Source organism: Peromyscus eremicus, chromosome 4, assembly GCF_949786415.1.
Source record: "Peromyscus eremicus chromosome 4, PerEre_H2_v1, whole genome shotgun sequence".
NCBI classification, from domain to species: domain Eukaryota; kingdom Metazoa; phylum Chordata; class Mammalia; order Rodentia; family Cricetidae; genus Peromyscus; species Peromyscus eremicus.
The window spans coordinates 138,268,780-138,288,732 of NC_081419.1; the positions used below are offsets into that span (position 1 = coordinate 138,268,780).

The following is a 19,953-nucleotide window of genomic DNA, read 5'->3' on the forward strand; positions in this document are numbered from 1 at the left end:
AGGGCGCCGGTGAAGGTCCCGAGCTCTCTTGTCTCCTGCTAAGCTGAATTGTGCAGCCTTCACAACTTTCCAACCGCCCAAAGCCAGCCTCTCCCCACCTCAACACTCCACCGACTGCTGGATTATTCAAGAGCAACTTGTGAACAGGTTGCTAACGGGAGAGAGAGGGTTCGTTTTGCACGCCATCTGGCCTCTGGGCAAAAGAGAGAAAACATTCCAGGGCCCTCAGGGGGACAGAGGCCCCGAGAGGACGAGATCGGATGGAAGCACAAGAGCCCTGAGGAGGCTAGGACCCAGGTGCCCCTAGGCCTACGTCACCGTTCCGCCTCTGCGTCGGCACCTGAGCCAGAGCCCCGATTCCAAACAAGCCTCGTGTCCCCCTAAGTGTCTCAGAAGATCCTCCAGCCCTGCGAGTGTGTTCGGCAGGGAAACTGAGGCAGGGCGTGCGTGCGGATTCATTCCTTCCCGCCCACATCGCAAGACAAGCAAAGCTGTTTTTCCCCGCTCCTTAGGACCACACGAGACCACAGGGAAGGTCGGGAAGATGGGGAGGGGGTCGAAAGCGATCAAGGGTCTGGGGAACCAGCCAACATTGCCACACTCAAGATGGCGGCGCGGCCGTGGCGAGGTCCCTCAGAGGCGGTACCAACGCATGCGCAGCGCGGAGTCCCGGCCCGGGACACAAGATGGCGGCAGCGGCGCTGGGGAGGGCGAGGCGGAGGCGGCAAAACGGGCGGTCGAGCAGAACGTGTGGCCGCATCCCCTCGAGTCCGTTTCGGGCAGGTAAGAGCCCCAGGAGGCCATGGTCCCGCCGCGAGCCGCGCCAGGGTCCGGGAGTCCGAAGCAGGACGGCGGAGGCCCCTCCGGCGCTTCCCGCTCGGGGCTGCCGCTCGCCCGGTCTCTTTCGCCGCCGCCATCTTAGAGCCGCGGGTGGGCAGCAGGGCCGCTGGCTGGGGTGAGTGCAGTGGGCCCGGAGAGCGCGGACGGAGCGGCCTCGAGGGTCCCTCCGCTGCTGCCGCTGCCGCCGTCGCCACCGCCTTTGTGTCGGGCTCCGACTCTGAGTCGCCTCAGCCCGGGGGCGGGAGCGCGCGGCAGGGCGGGGGGCGGAGCCCGGAGATGGGCCGGCGCGCGCGCACCGAACATCCCGCCCCCGCTGGGCCCGGGGGAGGGGGGCGCGGGAGCGCGCTGGGATAGGCCCCGCCTGCGCGCCTGCGCACTTGGCCGGCCCTGTGGCTCCGCCCGCCGCGGCCGGAGCGTTATGATTGGTACACTGGGAAGTGCCGCCCCACGTTCCTCCAATCCCGGAGTCGGATACTTTTTCTCTCCCGGGTTCCGCTGGTTGCGCAGATACAGTTGTTTGTCTTTAGACTGCGCTGCGTTTCTCGGACTTTGGTATGCGTGGGGGTCCGGAAGGCAGAGGCTAAGCGAAAACATTAACCTAATGGGAGCGGCAGTCAGCGTGCACACGCTGACTACGGTGCAGGGGTCGAGTGGTTCGGCCTTAGCAGTCGGGATGGCGCACGGCCGGGAACTTGGGTCTGGCCAGCTTCCGAGCTGGAGTTTTGGCCGGAGACCTGCTGCATCCATCTAAGCGGATTTATTTTGTTTCTTGTTTTTAAGAGACAGGATCTCCCTTGTGTAGTAGCCCTGGCTGCCCTGGAACTCAACTACGTAGACCAGGCTGGCCTCGAACTCACAGAAATTCGCCTGCCTCTGCCTCTCGAGTGCAGGGATTAAAGGCGTTTGTCACCACATTCGCCTCACTTAATTTTAAAATTATTATTATTAGTGTGTGCGTGCGTGCGCGCGCCCATAATGTGTGCTGGTCCTGTAACCCTAGGGCTCGTATGCCTGGCAGTTACTGCACTACGTAGGGTTACCACTAGCCCTTAACAAGTTCTATGTTGATAACGTTTTCAAGCCGTGTAAAGTGAAAAAAAAATAGTCATCCTGTCTCCCAGGCCCACTTGTGGTGTATTTAAAAATTACAAAGTCTTGTCGAGGGTGATGGCACAGACCTGGAATTCTAGCACTTAAGAGATGGAGGCAGGATAGGACGAGCAAGGGCAGTAGGCCTGTAATCTCAGTACTTGGAGATACCGGCAGTCGTTTAAGGCCGGACCCAGCTATGTGAGGCCCTGTCCTAAAGTTACCAATTCTTTTGTGACTACCTTCCCGGTTTCTGACTCCTAACAGGTATAAGGCGGTACAGCAACCCTAGATGAGTCTGGTAACAGCTGGTTTGGGAAATGCTGTGGTGGTCCCATTTGGGTGGCAGTGGGCTGGGCTGCTTCTGCCTTCTCTAACAAATGCATCTACGAGGTGCGCCCTGTCACATTTCTGGGATAAACATTTTTCAATAAAGGCGAATGAGATGTGCTATATGTGTTTGCATGTTTTATTTTTATTTTATAATGTTTTTTAATAAGACGTTATTCAAAGCAGTGTCTTTTACTAGTTGTGGGTGACTTAAGAGAGTGCCCCCAAGTCTTGCATATGTATGCTTTGTTTCCTCCTCTTTGGTATACAGACACTTTGGTTAGCACAGCTGCTGTACCGTGTATGGGACTGCAGTGTTCAAAATGAAGACATGATTCTCATTGCCATGTATCTGTATCCCACCTAATGGGAAGGCTGAAGTGGGAGGATATTTTGAGCTCAGTGGTTGAAGATCAATCTAGGCAACACAGTCAAATCCAATTCAGAAAGAAAAGCTGATGATGGTGGCCCTCACCTGAAATCCTAGCACTTGGGAAATCAAAGAAGACAGATTGGGAGTTCAAGGTCATACTCAGCTACCAAGTGAGTTGAGGCCAACCTGGAATACTTGAGTCCCCATCTCAACCCAAGAAAAAAAAGAAAAAAAAAAATGTCAGTCCCAGGATTTCAGGTGGAATTGCTTATTGGAGTGCTCACTTAGCACTCAGATCTGGCTTTGATCTCCAGTAAAGCAAGTTGTTTCTTCTTCCAGTCCTGGTTGTACAGGACTAACCTTGTCTCAGCTAACCCCAGAGATTGAAGCAGGATGATTGTATATTCGATGCCTTCTTGAACCACAGATCAAGTTCAAGGACATTCTTATCCACTTTTTGAGACCCTGCCTCAAGAGTTCAAGAGGCCTGGCTCAGTGGCAGAACAAATTCTCTAGCATGAGCAAGGATCTAGACTCTATCCTAGTACCTCATATTTTTAAGCTGTACATAGTGGTCTCAGCCGGGGGCTGGTGATGTAGCCCACGAGAGAGTACTTGCCTGTCGTGTACAAGGCTCAGGGTTCCATCCTTAGCACTTCAGAACAACCAACCAACCGACCTCAAGGTGATAGATATGAAAGCATTAAACCAAGTATAGAGCTGTAGAGCTCTGTTGAAAAACCAAGTTCAGGGCCTAGGAAGGCAAACTTTGTTGGTTGAAAGCCTGAGAAGTACATTGTTTTCATTTTTTAAAAGCCAGGTGATGGTGGGGTACTACTTTAATCCCAAGTACCCAGGAAGCAGAGGCACAAAAATCTCTGTGAGGTCGAGGCCAGCCTGGTCTATAGAGCAAGTTCTAGGACAGCCAGGGCCACACAGGGAAGCCCTGTCTCAAAAAACAAACAAACAAAACAAAACAAAAAACCAACTCAATAACAACAAAAAGGATCTGTTTCAGCACATTTATTTAGACAGGTTCACGCTATTACCAACTAGGCTTGTCTTGATCTCTGGGAAGGAACAACCTTGATTCCTGGAGCCTCCAGACCCTCCCAGTGTGTCGTTGTCCCTGCCTAGTAAGGTGTCACAGGCCAATGACTCTTTTCTTCTATTTGCTCTCCAGCTGCTGATGCACGGAGTCCCCTGGGTCCCTGTCAACTACACTGCTGACCAGCCCACCCACCTGTGCTGCACCTTCCTGTGGGTCTCCCTCCCGCTTCTGTGGGACCCCGTGACGTGGGTTCAATCCAACCAGAGAAGAAAACTCTCTCATGCTAGTGTTGCAGACCCCAGAGGGTGAGAGAAAAGGGGACCTTATTCAGCCTTGAAACCCATGGGCTCAGCCCCTAAAGGAGTCATTCCAGACCTTTCTGTATCAAGGCCCTCTTGTTATGCATGTCTTGTTGCTGCTGCAATTTTTATCTGCCAAACTGTACAGATAAAGTAACTATTGACTTTTCCAAATTAACAGACGTCTCTGAGTGTACAATAAAATAAATGTTCAATGATTCCTATGTGGTCGTCAACAACCAGTCAGGGATCCTGATCAGCATTGCAAAGAAAACCTTCCTATCAGCCTTTGTGGTCTTACTGTGGGTGAGGGTTTCTTGTGGGTTTTGTAACATATAAAAACAACATGAGCATCATCAGTGTGATCTCAGGTGGCCCCCTAGATGTGTAGTCCCAAACGGGGAAGCACCAGCAGTTGAGGCTTGTGCTGGGTGTGCTCTGGGAGGGAGCAGCGGGAATACAGACCTGAAGAAGCTGGCTTCAGTGTTAACCTGGGGCTTCTGAGGGACTGAACCAGAGAGCCCTCTTCAGTTACACTGGTTTCCTTAGCAACAAACTACAACCAGAGTCCACGCTTCCTCCCCAGCTGACCCACTGAGACTTTACCTAGTGGGAGCAATAAAACTCTGTCTTCCCAAGAGGAGAAGGCACTGTTCCTTGTAGGAGTGACTTTTCAAAGGCAGACCTTGGTCTTGTTGGCCACTTGGTGTTTTGTAAATGTCTACAGGACTAGTAGAGTTCCTTTGGGTCCGGGTGGCATTTGTAGCTCTGGAGAGCAATGCACTGGACCCAGTCTAATGAGACAGTCCCACGACAGGTCTAGCCATCTAGGCACAACAGTGCATTTTCAGTGACACTGTGCAATAGCTTTGTCCACCAAACCTGGGCAGGGAGGCAGGAAAGTGCCTTCCTGGAAGACGTGAGCCCAAGGGCAAGCCAGGCCATTAAGTAGGAAGATTGGCTAGGCGGGCACCCTATCTTACAGTTGAGGGACAGAAACTTCAACTTCACTGCTCCTGTGGCACCAGTTGGCTGGCTGTCCAGGACAAGACTGTGTTGGATTTCTCAAATCTGTAGCTAAGTTGCCAGAGCCCTAAGTTGTAATTGGTGAGTAGGATGGAGCTGACACTCTCGGTCCTCTGTGTGGCAGGTCCCGAGTGGCTGCTGAGATGGCCAATGAGAATCACGGCAGCCCCCGGGAGGAAGCGTCCCTTCTAAGTCACTCTCCAGGCACCTCTAATCAGAGCCAGCCCTGTTCTCCAAAGCCAGTTCGCCTAGTACAGGACCTCCCAGGTACTGAAGGGAGTGGTGGGGCTGGTAAGATGGCGGGGTGCTGTCTGTGCACAGCCCTGACTGTCTGGGTTGTACTCTTGTTTGCAGAGGAGCTGGTACATGCAGGCTGGGAGAAGTGCTGGAGCCGGAGGGAGAGCCGTCCTTACTACTTCAACCGATTCACCAACCAGTCCCTGTGGGAGATGCCCGTGCTGGGCCAGCACGATGTGCTCGTGAGTGCCAACTTGGGGCAAGGGTCTCAGAGCAGGCCTCTGGCCTTCCACAAACGTATCTCAAACAGCTAGGTGTCTTGCCCTGTGCTGATACCTACAGATAAAATGTCAAGCAAGACAGTCCCTGTCTTCAAAGACCCTCTCATCAAACAGGAGAGACGGGAGCAGATTATTAGTGTAGTATGCTGAATACTGGGCACCATGCAAAGAGGTAGAGACGTCATCAAGAGCTCCCTGTCTTTGTGGTATGCTTATTCTGTGGCAGATAGTGGGGTTCCAGTTGTGGACTTATTTAAAGAATGGATTGAAATCCATTGGGGATCCTGGTCTGGGAAGAGAAGGAAGAGAATCAAGGTTTAAGGTGAGGCTGGCTAAGGGGGAGGGGAAGAATGTTCTAGTCTAACCACAGGCTATCTGGTAGGAACCTCAGCTGGAGCAACCCTTACTATACAGACTCAGGCAGGACCTCTTCATTTTGCAGGTGAAGACAGTGAGGTTCAAAGGGAAGTAACTGGCCCAAGGCCATATGGCTGCTTTTAGGCAGAAGGGTGTCTGCAGCGATTCTTGCTGTCACTAAAGGAGGTCCACGCAGAGCCTTTGTATCTGAAAAATAACATTCCCTGACTTCTCCTGATTCCTGATCTAACACAGACATCATACCAAGTCACTCACTGACTTGTGTCACAGTGTCAGTGCTGAGGTGGGGTTAACATGGCCTTTCTGAAGGTGAGGGCATAAGGAAGCAGGTAGCAGGCAGGATGGAGTCCAGGGTTCTTCATCTGCATCCCAGGCCTCTGGCCTCCTTAAGGAGGAGTCTGAAGTGTGGGGCTCCTAAGCCACTGGCCCTGTTTGCAGTTCCACTGTTTTCCCTCCACTAGTCGGATCCTTTGGGGCTGAATGCCACCCCACTGCCCCAAGACTCAAGCTTGGAAACTCCTCCAGTGGAGAACAAGCCCAGGAAGCGGCAGCTCTCGGAAGAGCAGCCAAGTGGCAACGGTGTGAAGAAGCCCAAGGTGAGTGTCTGGGGCTCTCAGGACCTGGCTGGTAAGTGGTTACCTTGGGCGTGTGGCCAGCAGCTCCCTGCGAGGGCTGGGGCAGGAGGGAGTCCTAAGTGCAGCTGCTGGGCATGGTGCTGGGCCTGGCTTCAGTCTTCTGACTTGATACCTTTTGGATTCTTTTCCTTCAGATAGAAATACCTGTGACACCCACAAGCCAGTCGGTGCCCAGTTCCCCCAGCATCCCAGGAACCCCAACACTAAAGATTTGGGGTGCATCTGCTGAAGATAAGCAAGCAGCTCTACTCCGACCCACTGAGTGAGTCCTTGCTGATTGGCTTAGATATATCCATTGCTGATGGGCAGCCTGCCCAGGACTGTGTGGTGTGGTAGTGGTGGGCAGGCCGTCTTCACAACTCCTGTCTGTGCCCCTAGGGTGTACTGGGACCTGGACATCCAGACCAATGCTGTCATCAAGCACAGGGCTCCTTCAGAGGTCCTGCCCCCACACCCCGAGGTCGAGCTGCTCCGCTCGCAGCTCATCCTGAAGCTCCGCCAGCACTACCGGGAGCTGTGCCAGCAGCGGGAGGGTGAGGGCTCTGTAGCCTCGCCTTGGCTTCACCACTTGGGTGTGGGCGGGAAATGGTGTGTGCTGTAGGGAGACAGACCTGTTGGGGTCCCAGCTCTGTGATGCTGAGTGCTTCTCAACTTGTCTGCAGTTTGTGCACCTGGAAGTTGGGAACCAAAATTCTTAGAGAAAGCCTGCTTGGAGCCCCACCTCCCAGCTCTCAGGGGCCCAGGCAGGATTCTGAATTCCAGGCTAGTCTGGGCTGCATTACCAGACCCTGTCTTGAAAAAATAAAGTACTCGTGATTCTCAAACTATAGCTTGGGAAAATGAAGTCTAGGAAATAAGCATGTGAAAAACACCTTTTCCTGTCTCAGTGGACTCCGCCGACTACTCCAGGTCCTTAGCAGCTCTCTTGTCTCACAGGCATTGAGCCACCCCGAGAGTCTTTCAACCGCTGGATGCTGGAGCGCAAAGTAGTAGACAAAGGATCTGACCCCCTGCTGCCAAGCAACTGTGAACCAGTTGTGTCACCGTCCATGTTCCGTGAAATTATGAATGACATTCCCATCAGGTATAGCTCCTCAGCTCAGCTGCTCGGTCCTTGTGCCAGTCACATGTAGGAGGGCTCTAACTCTTGCCTGTTTTCTAACTCAGGTTATCCCGAATCAAGTTCCGGGAGGAAGCCAAACGCCTGCTCTTTAAATATGCAGAGGCTGCCAGGCGGCTCATTGAGTCCAGGTTTGGCTTTCATGCCCCACACAATCAAAATGGGGGTGGGGGGGGAATACATCTGGCTAGTGCTCACAGGCCTGTCAATGCTGCCCAAGACAGATGGGTGGTAGGCCTAGAGGCTAGTGCCCGAGATGGGAGTGAAGGAGGAGGAGGAGGGGAGGAGCAGAGACCTAACAGCTGGGCCCTGCACAAAGTACAGCTTTCTGTTGCGATCAACCTGCAGGAGTGCATCCCCTGACAGCAGAAAAGTGGTCAAGTGGAACGTGGAAGACACCTTCAGCTGGCTTCGGAAGGACCACTCAGCCTCCAAGGAGGACTACATGGTGAGAGGGCCCCAGGGTGAGGTGAAAGGCTCTGCTGGTCAGGCTGGCTTCCACAACAGCCTTTGTGCAGTGAGGCAGACCGTGATGCCCGTCAGTGCCCGTCACTGTGGAGATGCTCAAGGCCCATGGCTTTCTCTCAGCCATTCTTACTGCAGTCTTAAGCTCAGACGCACACAAACAGCTGCCTTTCAACATGTCTCCTCAGTAGATCTGTGAGAGCAGTCCGCCTTTTCTTGTGTGTATCCATGTTACAATTAAAAGCCACCTTTAGGGGCTGAAGAGATGCTCAGCAGTTAAGAGCACTAGTTGCTCCGCCAATGAATTGGGCTTCAGTTCGTAGCTCCCATTATAAGGGATCTGATGCCCACTTCTGCTGCTGGGGGCACCAAGCATGCATTTGGTATCCAGACATAAGAGATGGTAAACACTAATATCACACACAGACGAAATACTGAAAAACAGCCAGCCACCATCAGATTCAGTCCCTGCTCTTAGTGTATCTATAGCCCTTCTGTTCTCTGGCCCGTGCCTGTCACTTCTCCCTCTCCATCAGCACTTGCAATGGGCTTTCTTTTCAGGACTGTTTCTCATAGACACGTTTTACACATGACAACATTAAGTGTACTTGACATGTGGTGACACACACAGGTCGAGCCCTGGCCAGAGTGACCTGTTCTCCCGTTGCAGTTTCACAGGTATCATTTTCTTTACAAGGACTTCAAAGTACAACCTTTAAGTCTGCACCAAGTTCTCTGTGCTGTAGCAGCCCTCCAGTGGAAGGCCAGCGCTGTACACTGCGGGCCCGTCCACCAGTCATCTTGGGTTCTGCCCATGGAACTGCCACAAAAACTGCAGCCGTTCATTGGACGGGCTTGGTGGATCAAGGGGATGACACTAACTGTTCACAATGTCCTGTTTGCTAGCTTCAATTCCCTTGATAGGAACAAGATTCAGAGAAGTCCAAGCAACATGGCTAGTAAACAGTAGAGCCACTTTCAAAACTGGGACATCTGGGATCCAATACCCCCACAAGAGTTCCACCTGCCAGCCCCACCGAGGCCCTTGGGCCACCAGTATCCTGACCAGGGCTTTTCTCCAGGACCGCCTGGAGCACCTGCGGAGGCAGTGTGGGCCCCATGTCTCTGCTGCAGCCAAGGACTCTGTGGAAGGCATCTGCAGCAAGATCTACCACATCTCCCTGGAGTATGTTAAACGGATCCGAGAGAAGCACCTCGCCATCCTCAAGGAAAACAACATCCCAGGTAGGGCTGAAATGGCAAGCCAGCTCTAATGCCATCTAGCCTGTGTCCTAGGCCCTGGTTGAAGGACCCTGTGAGGCTGTGCCTCAGAGACAGGGACTGGACTGATTTGGGAGAACCCATTTCTTGGAGTAATGTTGGATAGAACCTGTTGTGTCCTTTGGCTCTGGGGTGTTAGTACTCCCCTGGGAAATGAACTAATGAGAATCAGAGAGCCAGAAGTTTATGAAAGATGGGCCTACAGTTAGTTAAGCAGACCTGGATCATATCCCTACAACTTTGCTTTCCCCAGCCCCAAGTGTAGTAATACCTGCCATGATAATGTGAGTGTTCATATAAAAAACCACAGAGGCCCAAAGATCCCTACGTAAGCAAACTCAACTGTCCAGACAGAGGCCACAGTTTTCATACTTCAATTGTCTGGCAGGCCAAAGGCATTGCAAATGGAGCCTGCTTCAATGCCGAGTGTACTAATACATGCCACCAGTTAATGCCAGTTGCCTGGTGGCTTTTTAAATGGCTGTTTCCTTTGTGACGGAAACTGTGTGAGCACTGGCATAGTAAGTACAAGGGCTGTCCTCCTCGCCCACAGATGAGGTGGAGGCCTCAGAGTTGGAGCCCCGCCTGGTGTACTGCTACCCAGTTCGTCTGGCTGTGTCGGCACCCCCCATGCCTAGTGTGGAGATGCACATGGAGAACAGTGTGGTCTGCATCCGGTATAAGGGAGAGATGGTCAAGGTCAGCCGCAGCTACTTCAGCAAACTGGTGAGAGCTGGGGTAGCCCACGCTGATGGTGTGAGTGGAGGCTTGGCCTCTTCCTTGACCATAGTCCTCAGCAGCTGGCCAGGAATGAGGTCATCAGATCACTGCTTAATCCCTTTCTTTCTGTCACGCAGTGGCTCCTTTATCGCTATAGCTGTGTTGATGACTCAGCCTTTGAGAGGTTCCTGCCTCGAGTCTGGTGTCTTCTCCGTCGATACCAGGTACAGCTCTGGGGCCAGGGAGGGCTCCCTTGGAAGGGAGCAGGAAGCCTGAGCCTCACATTGACTAAGGCTGATCTGCAGATGATGTTTGGCGTGGGCCTCTACGAGGGGACTGGCCTGCAGGGGTCACTGCCTGTGCACGTCTTCGAGGCCCTCCACCGACTCTTCGGCGTCAGTTTTGAGTGCTTCGCCTCCCCTCTCAACTGCTACTTCCGCCAGTACTGTTCTGCCTTCCCTGACACAGATGGCTACTTTGGCTCCCGCGGGTGAGATCCAGGGGTTGCTGGGTCCCTTCTGCCCACAAAGATGCCAGTAGCGTCTTAAGGCTTAGGGCTTTGGAGCCGGGGAGTCTTGAAGGTAGCCCCTGCTTCCCTGTCTAGCATGTGTGCACACTATTTACACGCTGAGGGAGCTCTGGGAGCCTCCACTTCTCTGGTTTCATGGGCAGACCGTGTAACAGACACAGCCTAAGCTGGCCTGTAGGCCTCTGTGAATTGGCTTAGGTTTGCATTAGGAACCCCTGGCTCCAGGCATTGAAGGATGAGAAGGGAGAGCACCTTGAGAGTAGCAGGGTGAGGAGCATAGACGACCAGGCAAACTAGGAAGAAAGTGCTAGATGGACAAGTAGAGGCCTGTGCTCGTCAGCTGGGGAAGCCCTGGGTGTGGCGTCTGCTGTGGTGGCTTTGGACTCTAATTCAAGTTAGTGGACACAGGTACACACACCTAGCCTCCGTTCTCAGGTTACCTATTGGAGAGGCAGGGTCACTTCCTTGTCCTAGCACAAGGGTGAATGTTGGCCTCTGGCCCGACTGGTCATCTCTTCACCGTGGCTGTCTAGAGGCGGGGGCAGTATGTGTGAGGGACTGGGTGCTGCTGGCGGGGCTACAATGCTCACCTTTCTGTAGGCCCTGCCTGGACTTCGCCCCGCTGAGTGGTTCCTTTGAGGCCAACCCTCCGTTCTGCGAGGAGCTCATGGATGCTATGGTCTCTCACTTTGAGGTGGGTGTGCTGCCAACTGACGGGGCAGGCACAATTGCAAACTGCCCTTCAGGGCCGCACCTCATCTCCACCCCATACTCTTCCTCCCACAGAAACTGCTGGAGAGCTCACCAGAGCCCCTGTCCTTCATTGTGTTCATCCCCGAGTGGCGGGAGCCCCCCACGCCAGCGCTCACCCGAATGGAGCAGAGCCGCTTCAAACGCCACCAGCTGGTCTTGCCTGCCTTTGAGCACGAGTACCGCAGTGGCTCCCAGCACATCTGCAAGAAGTAGGTGCCCGGGCAGCAGGGGAAGGAAGCCAGGTCAGGCTGGCAGGCTGGGTGAGCAGGCCAGTCTGTGCCCTACCCTGAGCAGCTGCCTTTGCCCACAGGGAGGAAATGCACTACAAGGCCGTCCACAACACGGCCGTGCTCTTCTTGCAGAATGACCCCGGCTTTGCCAAGTGGGGGCCAACGCCGGAGCGGCTGCAGGAGCTCACCACTGCCTACAAGCAGTCGGGCCGCAGCCACGGCTCCAGCTCTTCCTCCTCCTCCTCCTCAGAGGCCAAGGACCGGGACTCAGGCCGGGAACAGGGCCCTAGTCGAGAACCTCACCCCACTTAACACATCCTGCGGGGAGGAGGAGCCCTGGGGTGCTGTTCCAGACCTGCTGGGACTCGGTCCTCAGGGCCCTCCCCTGGGGTGGCAGCAGGACTTGGGCTGCCAGGGACATAGGAATATTATGACTCTGCCAGGGCTCCCCCTCCCTGCTCTCACCCCTCAGATGCACCAAGTCCCTTGTGAATAGGCCCATGCCTTCCCAGCCCCACACCGACCCTGTTGCTGCCTTGTTTCATTTGTAAAAGGAAATACAGAAACTCCCCAAGAGTGTGTGAGGGTCTTGGGGCGATTGCCTCTGTGACCACTCTGTACCCCATCTAGGTGCCCCTTATCAAGAACCCTAGGCTTTCACACCCATCCATCCTTGGGTCCTTGCAGGTCTGAGTCCCTAGCAGCTTCTGAGCTCAACAGGTTGGAGGAGTCCAGAGCACTACAGCTGAGCCTGCCTGGGTATCTCTGGGTTCTGCCTAAACCAGACTTGCAGGCTGCTAAATGTCCTACAGTCAAGGCTCAGGAGGAAGTAGAGCCTCGAAGTATAGTCCCTGCCCTTTGAGATCCTGGAGACAGGGAGCCCATGGGGAAAGCAGGGTTCTCTAGTTCAGTCCTCTCCTGAGTCAGGCTGGTCTGGCCTGTACTGGGACCACTGTAACAAGTGGGCCAGCTGACAATAGAGCCAGGTAGCCTCCACTTGAGACTTCTGCCTGGTTCCTGGCCCTTACCTGGTTCAGGTTATTAGCACGTGTACAAAGAGAGCTACAAGAGCTGGACTCTGGTCCCTTTATTGAGACTGAGGAACCAGTGGGTCCATCCAAACAAAAATAAATTTCTCTCCCAAAGCCTGCCAGCAGGCTAAAGCACCCAGCATGTCCTGGCTGGGGCCCATGGCTGCCCCCCAAATGCACAGGTCTGGCTCCTTTGGAGTCAAGGGACACTGACTGTCCAATATTTGGAGGCCCTAAGTAGGACAGGAAAGTCCCTAGACTACAGGAGAGCTGGCCCCGATATCCAAGATCAGCGTTGGGCCTTTGCGGCTCAGTCATCGGTGATGGTAATGACGTCGTACTCGATGCCCTGGTGCTGCAGCTGTCGGATGTGTTCAGGCACTGCCTCCTCAGTGCCAAACAGGCCCTGGGCTTGGGCCATGGCAGCATCAGCCACCGCTGCCAGGGAGGAAAAGCACAGTAAGCTTAGGGCTCCGGGAACTAGGCCTGGCCTCAGTTTCCTGGCTGTCAGTGTCCAGCCCCATCCATACCTGTAACAGCAGAATGTGCGGCAGCCTCAAGCTGAGCCTGGGTGACAAGCTGCTGGCCTGGGGATACAGGTACATACTGGATCTGGAGAAAGAAGTCAGTAAGAATATAGTCCCACAGGATCCTCACTACCCCAGCTCTACCTGTTCCTCCAGGTACCATACCTGGGACTCCTGCAGGAATGGGGTCCCTTGCTCATACTGGATGTGTGTGATCTGGCCCTCCTGGACCTGGAGATAGGAAGCTGGCCAGTGATCCTAGAAAGAGGCTGTGCAGCCTTCCTCCAAACCTCACCTTGCCCCAGGCCTGGCCTACCTGGATATGATGGCCATCAGGGACCACAACATACTCCTGAGGCAGTAGGTGCTGGACGCCATCCTGAGAGATGATATACTGAACCTAAGAAAGAGGACAGAGCGGGTGGTAGGGCTCCACTCAGTGGGAGCTGAGGTAAGTGGGCAGAGTAGAAGACACAACTATGGACACTGGCCCAGGTAGTCTGGAAACTTCTAAGGTGGGCCTTGGTGGGTAAGGAGACAGTTTACCTGATTGTCAGAGGTCACCAGGTGCTGTACTGTCTGGCCATCTGCCGTGGTGATTTCTTGGATGTAGGTAGCTTCCTCCTGTCAAGACCAAGCCCAGCTTAGCCTCAGTTCTTTTATTTATGGGTGTGCTCTGTGTTAAGTGTTTTTTGGTGTGTATGTGCAGCCCCACCCCTGTATGGAGGCCGTAAGGTCAGAACAGGGTGTCAAGCATTGTTCTTCACCACTTTTTTTGCCTATTCTGTTGAGGCAAGGTCTCTCCATGAACCTAGAGTTCTGGCTTGGCTGGAAGCCACACAAACCCCAAGAATTCTCTTGTCTCCACCCTCCTTGGAGCTGGGCTTCTTTCTACAAGTGCAAGAGATGCCAGACACCTGGCTTGTAGAATGGTGGGATCCAAACTCTGGTTCTCATGATTGTGCAAGGCCTCCAACCCTGAGCCACCTCTCAGTTCCTCTAGCCTCAGTTGTCTTTCCCATCCTTTCTGTAGGGACTCCAGACCTTGTTCTTACCTGATTAGTCACTGTCTGTTCCTGGGCCACAAAGATGTGTTCCTGGCTCAGTGTCTGCTGTAGCCGCTCTGGACCTAGGACTCCATGACTGGACTGGAGGGCAGCTGGGCACAGAGGAGGAGGCTCATTAAGGAACTCATGGAAAGTCTGAATGCTTCATCCCTGGGCTTCCCTGGGGCTGTGGTTCTAGCCTTTGGCCCCAAACGGCCCGCCCTGTGGCCCAGGGGTAGCTCACTGTGCAGTGTGGTCAGTGTTTCCTCTTCACTGTTGACAATGATGGCCTGGGCAGGGGCTCGGGCTGTAGAAGCCCCAGTCTTTCTCCCATCACTGCTATGTAGCCGCTGGATGTGGAATTTGAGGTGCCCATTCCGGTTGAAACTGAGGAGAGAGCAGAGTAGGTGTGAAGTGGCTCCACCAGGTGTGCATGGAAGCCCCCCTACTTGCCATCCCCAGCCTCACCGCTGCCCACAGAGGTGGCATGAGAAAGGCTTCTCATTGGTGTGCGTTAGCATGTGCCGCCTCAGATCCTTCTTGTTCTTGGAGGCAAAGCTACACTGATTGCACTGGTGGGGCCTCAGGCTTGAGTGCTGTGCCATGTGAGCCTGCACGCGGTAGAGACCAGGTACCAGTGGGTCAGAATGACAGACAACAGGTCTCCACAAAAACTAAAAGCATGTGTCGGTGAGGAGCTGGACCAAAAGCAGGGACCTGACTGAGACTGGCCTACCACAGATCCAAAGCAAGGAAGCCAGAGGCGCTGCCATTACACACCACTTGTGTCGGCCTGTGGCTCTGTACCGTCCCTTCCTGAAGAGGAACCTCTTGCATGCTAGGGCTCAGTCCTGCCTCACTGGCCCTTAGCTTTCCCATTGGAGGGTGGGGCTCTAGGCCCCGGCCCCTTCCAGAGCTCAGAGGATGCAGCATGGGGTGGGATCTGGAAATGGAACCCTCCGGCCAGTGGAAGGAGCTCAAGCAATTGATGGGCAGCAGTCCTGCTGCTTCCACACCATCCCACGCTGGCTCTGAAGGTCGGCCTGCCTCCCACCATCTCCAGCATCTCAGTCCCAACCACTCCCATTGTCTCTGCTCCACCGCTTGGCTCCACGGCCACCGCTGCTGTCTTCCTTGCACCCTGCCCAATACCTCGCTGCCCTGCTCTACACTCTCCATCCTTCATACTGGGAACACAGTCTGCCATTAGTCACTTTCTATCTGGTTGGGCTCCTGACCAGGCAGATCCCAGAGAGCTGGGATTTTGCTGAGTTACCTCTGATCCTAGAGGGGAACAGGGGACTAGGCTTGAGGAGATGCTCAATAAAGAGTTCTTATACAAATGAGTGGCCACAGGAATGAAGGCAGAGGCATGGTGGGGGAGCACGTACCCGGACCTCAGGCCATTGGCGAGCACTGAAGGGGCAGTCAGGGCACTTGAAGGCAGCTGGCCCGGCATGGGCCCGCTTGTGACTCTCCATCTCTGCTCGGCCAGCGAAGGCCTCCGAGCATACCTTGCAGGAGAACTTCTTTGTTGACAAAGTTGCTGCAGATGGTGGGGAGGTGGGTACTACCAGGCCCAGGGTACTGCTGGCTGCAGGGGGTGGGGTGGAAGAGCCCTGGGGGCCTCCCACATGGTGGGTCTTCATTGGAGACAGAACCTCAGGACCATCTCTGGGTGGCCCTCCACACTGTAGCAGGGGCCACTTGGCTCCAGAGGCCAGAGTATCTGAACTTGGGAAGGAGATGGAGCCATCTGCAGTCAACTGTAGAAAAACCCACAGCATGAGGTGCTGAGGAGGGGCAAGGGCTGGACACTGGGTGGGGTGGCCACTCCCAAGACTCACCTCGATGTGGTGCAACTGGGTCCCATCAGCTGCCATGATGTAATGGGTGCCAGCCTCCTTGAGGGTGTCACTCACAACCACAGCCTGGGCTGCCTCCCCAGGGGGTTCTTCGCTAAGGACACAGAGTGGAGGCATGAGGCGGGGTTCCAGAAAAAGATGAAAGCCTACAAGAATCCCTTCACCAAGCAACAGTCAGGCTGAAGGAGCCTGAGTGAATGTCGGGCTTGTTCAACCATTTCTACCCCAGCCCCTACCATCTCTTCCATAAATGATTACCAAGAACTCAGTGTTTCACCCTACTTAAGGGGTGACCCCCATTTTCTTTGGTAGGAAGAAGATAGCACTCCAGGCATCTAGCTCAGGTCTGGCCAAAAGGGACAGAAGGAGAGGCCAGCCAACAGGAGGGGACAGAATGGATCTGCTACCCAAGAAGAGAGGGCAGAGGCACCCAGAGCTCCTCAATGGCCAGAGTTCAGGGAGCAGAGAAACACTTGTCACAAGTTTGCACCAGAGGGAAGCCAAGCACAGTTTCAGGCAGCAGGTCAACAAAGGAACCCACACTTTTCAAGCACTCAGGACCTAGGGGCTCATGGGGGCAGAGAGCTGGAACGATGGCGCAGCACCTAAGAACACTGGCTGCTCTTGCAGAGGACCCAGGATTGATGCCCAGCACCCACCTGTAACTCCAGTCCCAGGGGATCCAATACCTTCTAGCCCCAAACTCACACAGGCACATTTATGGGGGTGGGGGTGGGGTGGTAGTATACAGGATTGGGAACCAAGGTTCCAAGCCTCACCTCCTAAGCATCTGACCTAACCTCACTAGCCTGTTGCCGCATCTGTAAAAGCAGGGAAACCTGGATCTTGTGGGAGCTAGCTAGGCAAGACCATTAGTACCAAGTTCCCAGAAGAGCTAATGATCAAAGAATGACAGCCCCCCACTCTGCACAGGACACAATCTCCTACTGCAAACCAGGACTCTGCCTTCCGCTAACTAGGCTGGAGTGGGGAGCCCCTCTCAAAGACTGAAAGGAGTCAAGTTACCTGTAAGGTGTGTCAGGAGCTGATGTCCTCTCCTCCAGAGGGGGTGCTGTGATGACACTGTAGCTGGCCCCACCAAATGGCCCAGATGGCAAGGCAATCTGCTGTAGGTCAGGGGGGCCGAGCTGGCTCTCAGCTGCCACACTGCTCCCTGGCTCTGCTACATGAAGTGTCACCACCTGCTGAGTGGGGTCTTCAGGGGAAGGCTGCCTACCAGTAGATGTCAACTCTGCCTCCATGCCCTCGGACTTCACCACAGCCACCTACAATGAGAGCAATGGAACAGAGCTGCTGGCCAAGGTCCTCGGTGCCTTAGAGCTCACCACCCTACCAGAGCCTGTCACCACTCATTTACACGGCCCATGGACTTCCTAAAACACTCAGCCGGTCATGTGGCACACACCTTTAATCCCAGCACCCAGAGGCAGAGGCAGGCGGATCTCTGCGAGTTTGAGGCCAGCCTGATCTACAAAGCAAAATCCAGGACAGCCAGAGCTGTTACACAGAGAAACCCTTTTTTCCAAAAACCAAAAAAAGAGAGAAACATCCCATGAGTTCTTGCCAAGCCATAACAAAGGACTAACAACTTGATAAAAAAAGAGACAGGCAACAAACCAGGTAATTCAGACTGAACCTACGGACAGAAGTCTAGCCTCTATGTAATTTAACAGAATTATAACGTATGACCATAAACTATACCTCTATCAGGTTATACTTTATTTTTTTTTATTTCTTGGTTTTTCAAGACAGGGTTTCTCTGTGTAGTCCTGGCTGTTCTGGAATTCACTTTGTAGACCAGGCTGGCCTTGAACTCAGAGATCCACCTGCCTCTGCCTCCCAATGATGGGTCCAATTATACTTCTTGAGAGACACATTATGAAGAATGGCATGTGCACACAGCGGCCACACTGCTTATCACACCTGAACACCACATCACTGAGTAGCAGAACAATGAGCCTAGTCTAAGGGACTATCTAGGGGTTTGCACCTAAATAAAATCTGGAGAACTCTCCTCAGCCCACTCCCTGGCTAGCCGAGGGCAGGGAAGGCATGCTCCAGACTTTCACCTTCTGAATTTAACTTTTTTTTTTTTTTGGTTTTTCGAGACAGGGTTTCTCTGCGTAGCTTTGTGCCTTTCCTGGGACTCACTTGGTAGCCCAGGCTGGCCTCGAACTCACAGAGATCTGCCTGGCTCTGCCTCCCGAGTGCTGGGATTAAAGGCGTGCGCCACCACCGCCCGGCGAATTTAACTTTTTCAAAGTTTATGTGTATGGGTGTTTTGCCTATATGTGTATGTCTGTGCACCACACATGTCCAGTGACTTTGGAGGCCAGAAGAGAACACTGACTGGGCCCCTGTAGCTGGAGTTAGACAACTGTGAGCTGCTGTGTATTGAACCTGGTCTAACTAATGCTCTTCACCGCTGAGCCAACTCTCCAGCCCTGCTGTTCTTTTGAGACAGGGTCTCCTGTATCTCAGACTGGCCTCCGACTTAGGCTCCTGCCTCCTCTGCCCAAGTGCTGGGATTATAGGTCCATGCTCTACCAGGTTCACGCTTCACCTTCCCGAGCGGCCAGGGCACTGAGGTGCTGCGCTGCTGAGCTTCCCTATGCGTTAGAGATGGAGGAAGATGATGAACTGGGGGAGGTGTGGGGTATGAGATGGTGTCAAGGCCACTGAGAGACAAGAGAGCTCTGAGCTAGACAAAGCCTTGGAAGTGTTCTGGCTCAAAGTGGTGTTTACACCCCAGAGGAGCCCCCACAGGAACAGTAGAAGCCAAACAAGAACAGGAGAACCCACATACAGCAGCACGTACCCCTCAGCACAAAAATGGTGTGGTGCTTTGAATAAAAATGGCCCCCACAGGCTCATATATTTGAATGTTTAGTCACTGGGGAGTGGAACTCTGAAAAGATTAGGAGGTGTGGCCTTATTGGAAGAAGGGTGTCACTGGGGGTAGGCTTTAAGGTTTCAAAAACCCATGCCAGGCCCAGTGTCTGTCTGTCTGTCTGTCTCTCCTCTCCTCTGTCTGTATATCAATATGTAGCTCTCAGCTACCACGCAGTGCCATGTTCCTGCCATGACGACAATGGACTAAGCCTCTGAAATTGTAAGCCAGCCCTCAATTAAATGCTTGCTTTTCTAAGAGTTGCCTTGGTCATGGTGTCTCTTCCCAGCACTGAAACCATGATTGAGACAAATCGTCACTGGTAACCAGACACTGCACTGGGAAAGACTGCCCTCCTGTGTTCCTTCAAGTTTGCCCATCAGGTTTAGGTGGATCTGTCCCCAAGGGGTAGGCTGGAGTCACTACTCTCCTTTACATCACCGTCAGCCAAGCTGACATGTTCAGCTGTTGGGCGGGGAAGTCCTGGGTGCTTACCTGCAGGGCTGTGGCCCCCAGTCCCCGCTCGGCACTCATGTTCAACAGCAGATCCAAGGCTGTCTGGGTGGCCATCGCAGTGGACTCCTCAGCTCCTGGGTGGGGTGGACCTGGGCTTGAGAACAGGCTGGACACCTGGCCCCCCCACGCCACCCTTGTCATCGTCCTACCCTACTCCCTCCTTCTTCAAGGCTCACCTTGCTGGTAGATGATTGTGGCACCACCTAGGGCATCAGGACAGAGTAGTGGGGGAGTCTCAGGTGACTGGAAAGGTGCTGGCTCTTGGGGGGCCTGGGGAGGGAATGGGTCAAGCCTGAGAGGGGTGGCCAGATCCAAGTGCATTTCCCACCAGTTCCTGGTTTATCTCACCTACTATTTAAAGGTATTTACCAGCTCAGTGCTCAGTGGAGGGTGAGCCTCAAAACGTGAAGGGCTGGGACT

At 53.9% G+C, this 19,953-nt stretch overlaps 2 protein-coding genes across 3 annotated transcripts in view; one reads left to right on the plus strand and one right to left on the minus strand.

The window, feature by feature from the left end:
- Nucleotides 1-12,808, plus strand: Pcif1 (phosphorylated CTD interacting factor 1). 2 transcript variants are annotated; one of them, XM_059261913.1, is made up of 17 exons: nt 2-783; nt 3,816-3,988; nt 5,133-5,275; nt 5,363-5,487; nt 6,366-6,500; nt 6,674-6,801; nt 6,918-7,072; nt 7,476-7,623; nt 7,707-7,790; nt 8,008-8,107; nt 9,207-9,369; nt 9,959-10,131; nt 10,263-10,349; nt 10,431-10,615; nt 11,255-11,348; nt 11,441-11,616; nt 11,718-12,808. In XM_059261913.1, the coding sequence occupies exons 1-17, from the start codon at nt 607-609 to the stop codon at nt 11,947-11,949; spliced, it is 2,478 nt and encodes an 825-aa protein (XP_059117896.1). In that variant the 5' UTR covers nt 2-606; the 3' UTR covers nt 11,950-12,808. The 2 variants fall into 2 exon arrangements, with proteins under 2 accessions (XP_059117897.1, XP_059117896.1); XM_059261914.1 differs by lacking the exon at nt 3,816-3,988 and having other exon boundaries at nt 1-783.
- Nucleotides 8,330-19,953, minus strand: part of Znf335 (zinc finger protein 335) — a 24,321-nt gene continuing 12,697 nt past the window's right edge. Inside the window, exons 16-28 of the mRNA XM_059261912.1 lie at nt 19,710-19,803; nt 19,513-19,607; nt 17,133-17,392; nt 16,089-16,200; nt 15,633-16,007; nt 14,710-14,852; nt 14,486-14,628; nt 14,251-14,354; nt 13,742-13,819; nt 13,512-13,595; nt 13,361-13,426; nt 13,199-13,280; nt 8,330-13,106 (exon numbers count right to left, since the gene is read on the minus strand). Coding sequence (XP_059117895.1) covers nt 12,979-13,106; nt 13,199-13,280; nt 13,361-13,426; nt 13,512-13,595; nt 13,742-13,819; nt 14,251-14,354; nt 14,486-14,628; nt 14,710-14,852; nt 15,633-16,007; nt 16,089-16,200; nt 17,133-17,392; nt 19,513-19,607; nt 19,710-19,803 — 1,764 coding nt within the window. The 3' untranslated portion in view covers nt 8,330-12,978. The remainder of the gene's footprint in view (nt 13,107-13,198; nt 13,281-13,360; nt 13,427-13,511; nt 13,596-13,741; nt 13,820-14,250; nt 14,355-14,485; nt 14,629-14,709; nt 14,853-15,632; nt 16,008-16,088; nt 16,201-17,132; nt 17,393-19,512; nt 19,608-19,709; nt 19,804-19,953) is intronic.

Excerpts from the sequence above, each read along its gene's own strand:
- Pcif1 (XM_059261913.1), top strand. The coding sequence starts at position 607 with ATGGCGGCGCGGCCGTGGCGAGGTCCCTCAGAGGCGGTACCAACGCAT. Across the intron at positions 5,276-5,362 it reads CCTAGTACAGGACCTCCCAG|AGGAGCTGGTACATGCAGGC; the intron begins GTACTGAAGGGA and ends TCTTGTTTGCAG. Across the intron at positions 7,073-7,475 it reads GCTGTGCCAGCAGCGGGAGG|GCATTGAGCCACCCCGAGAG; the intron begins GTGAGGGCTCTG and ends CTTGTCTCACAG.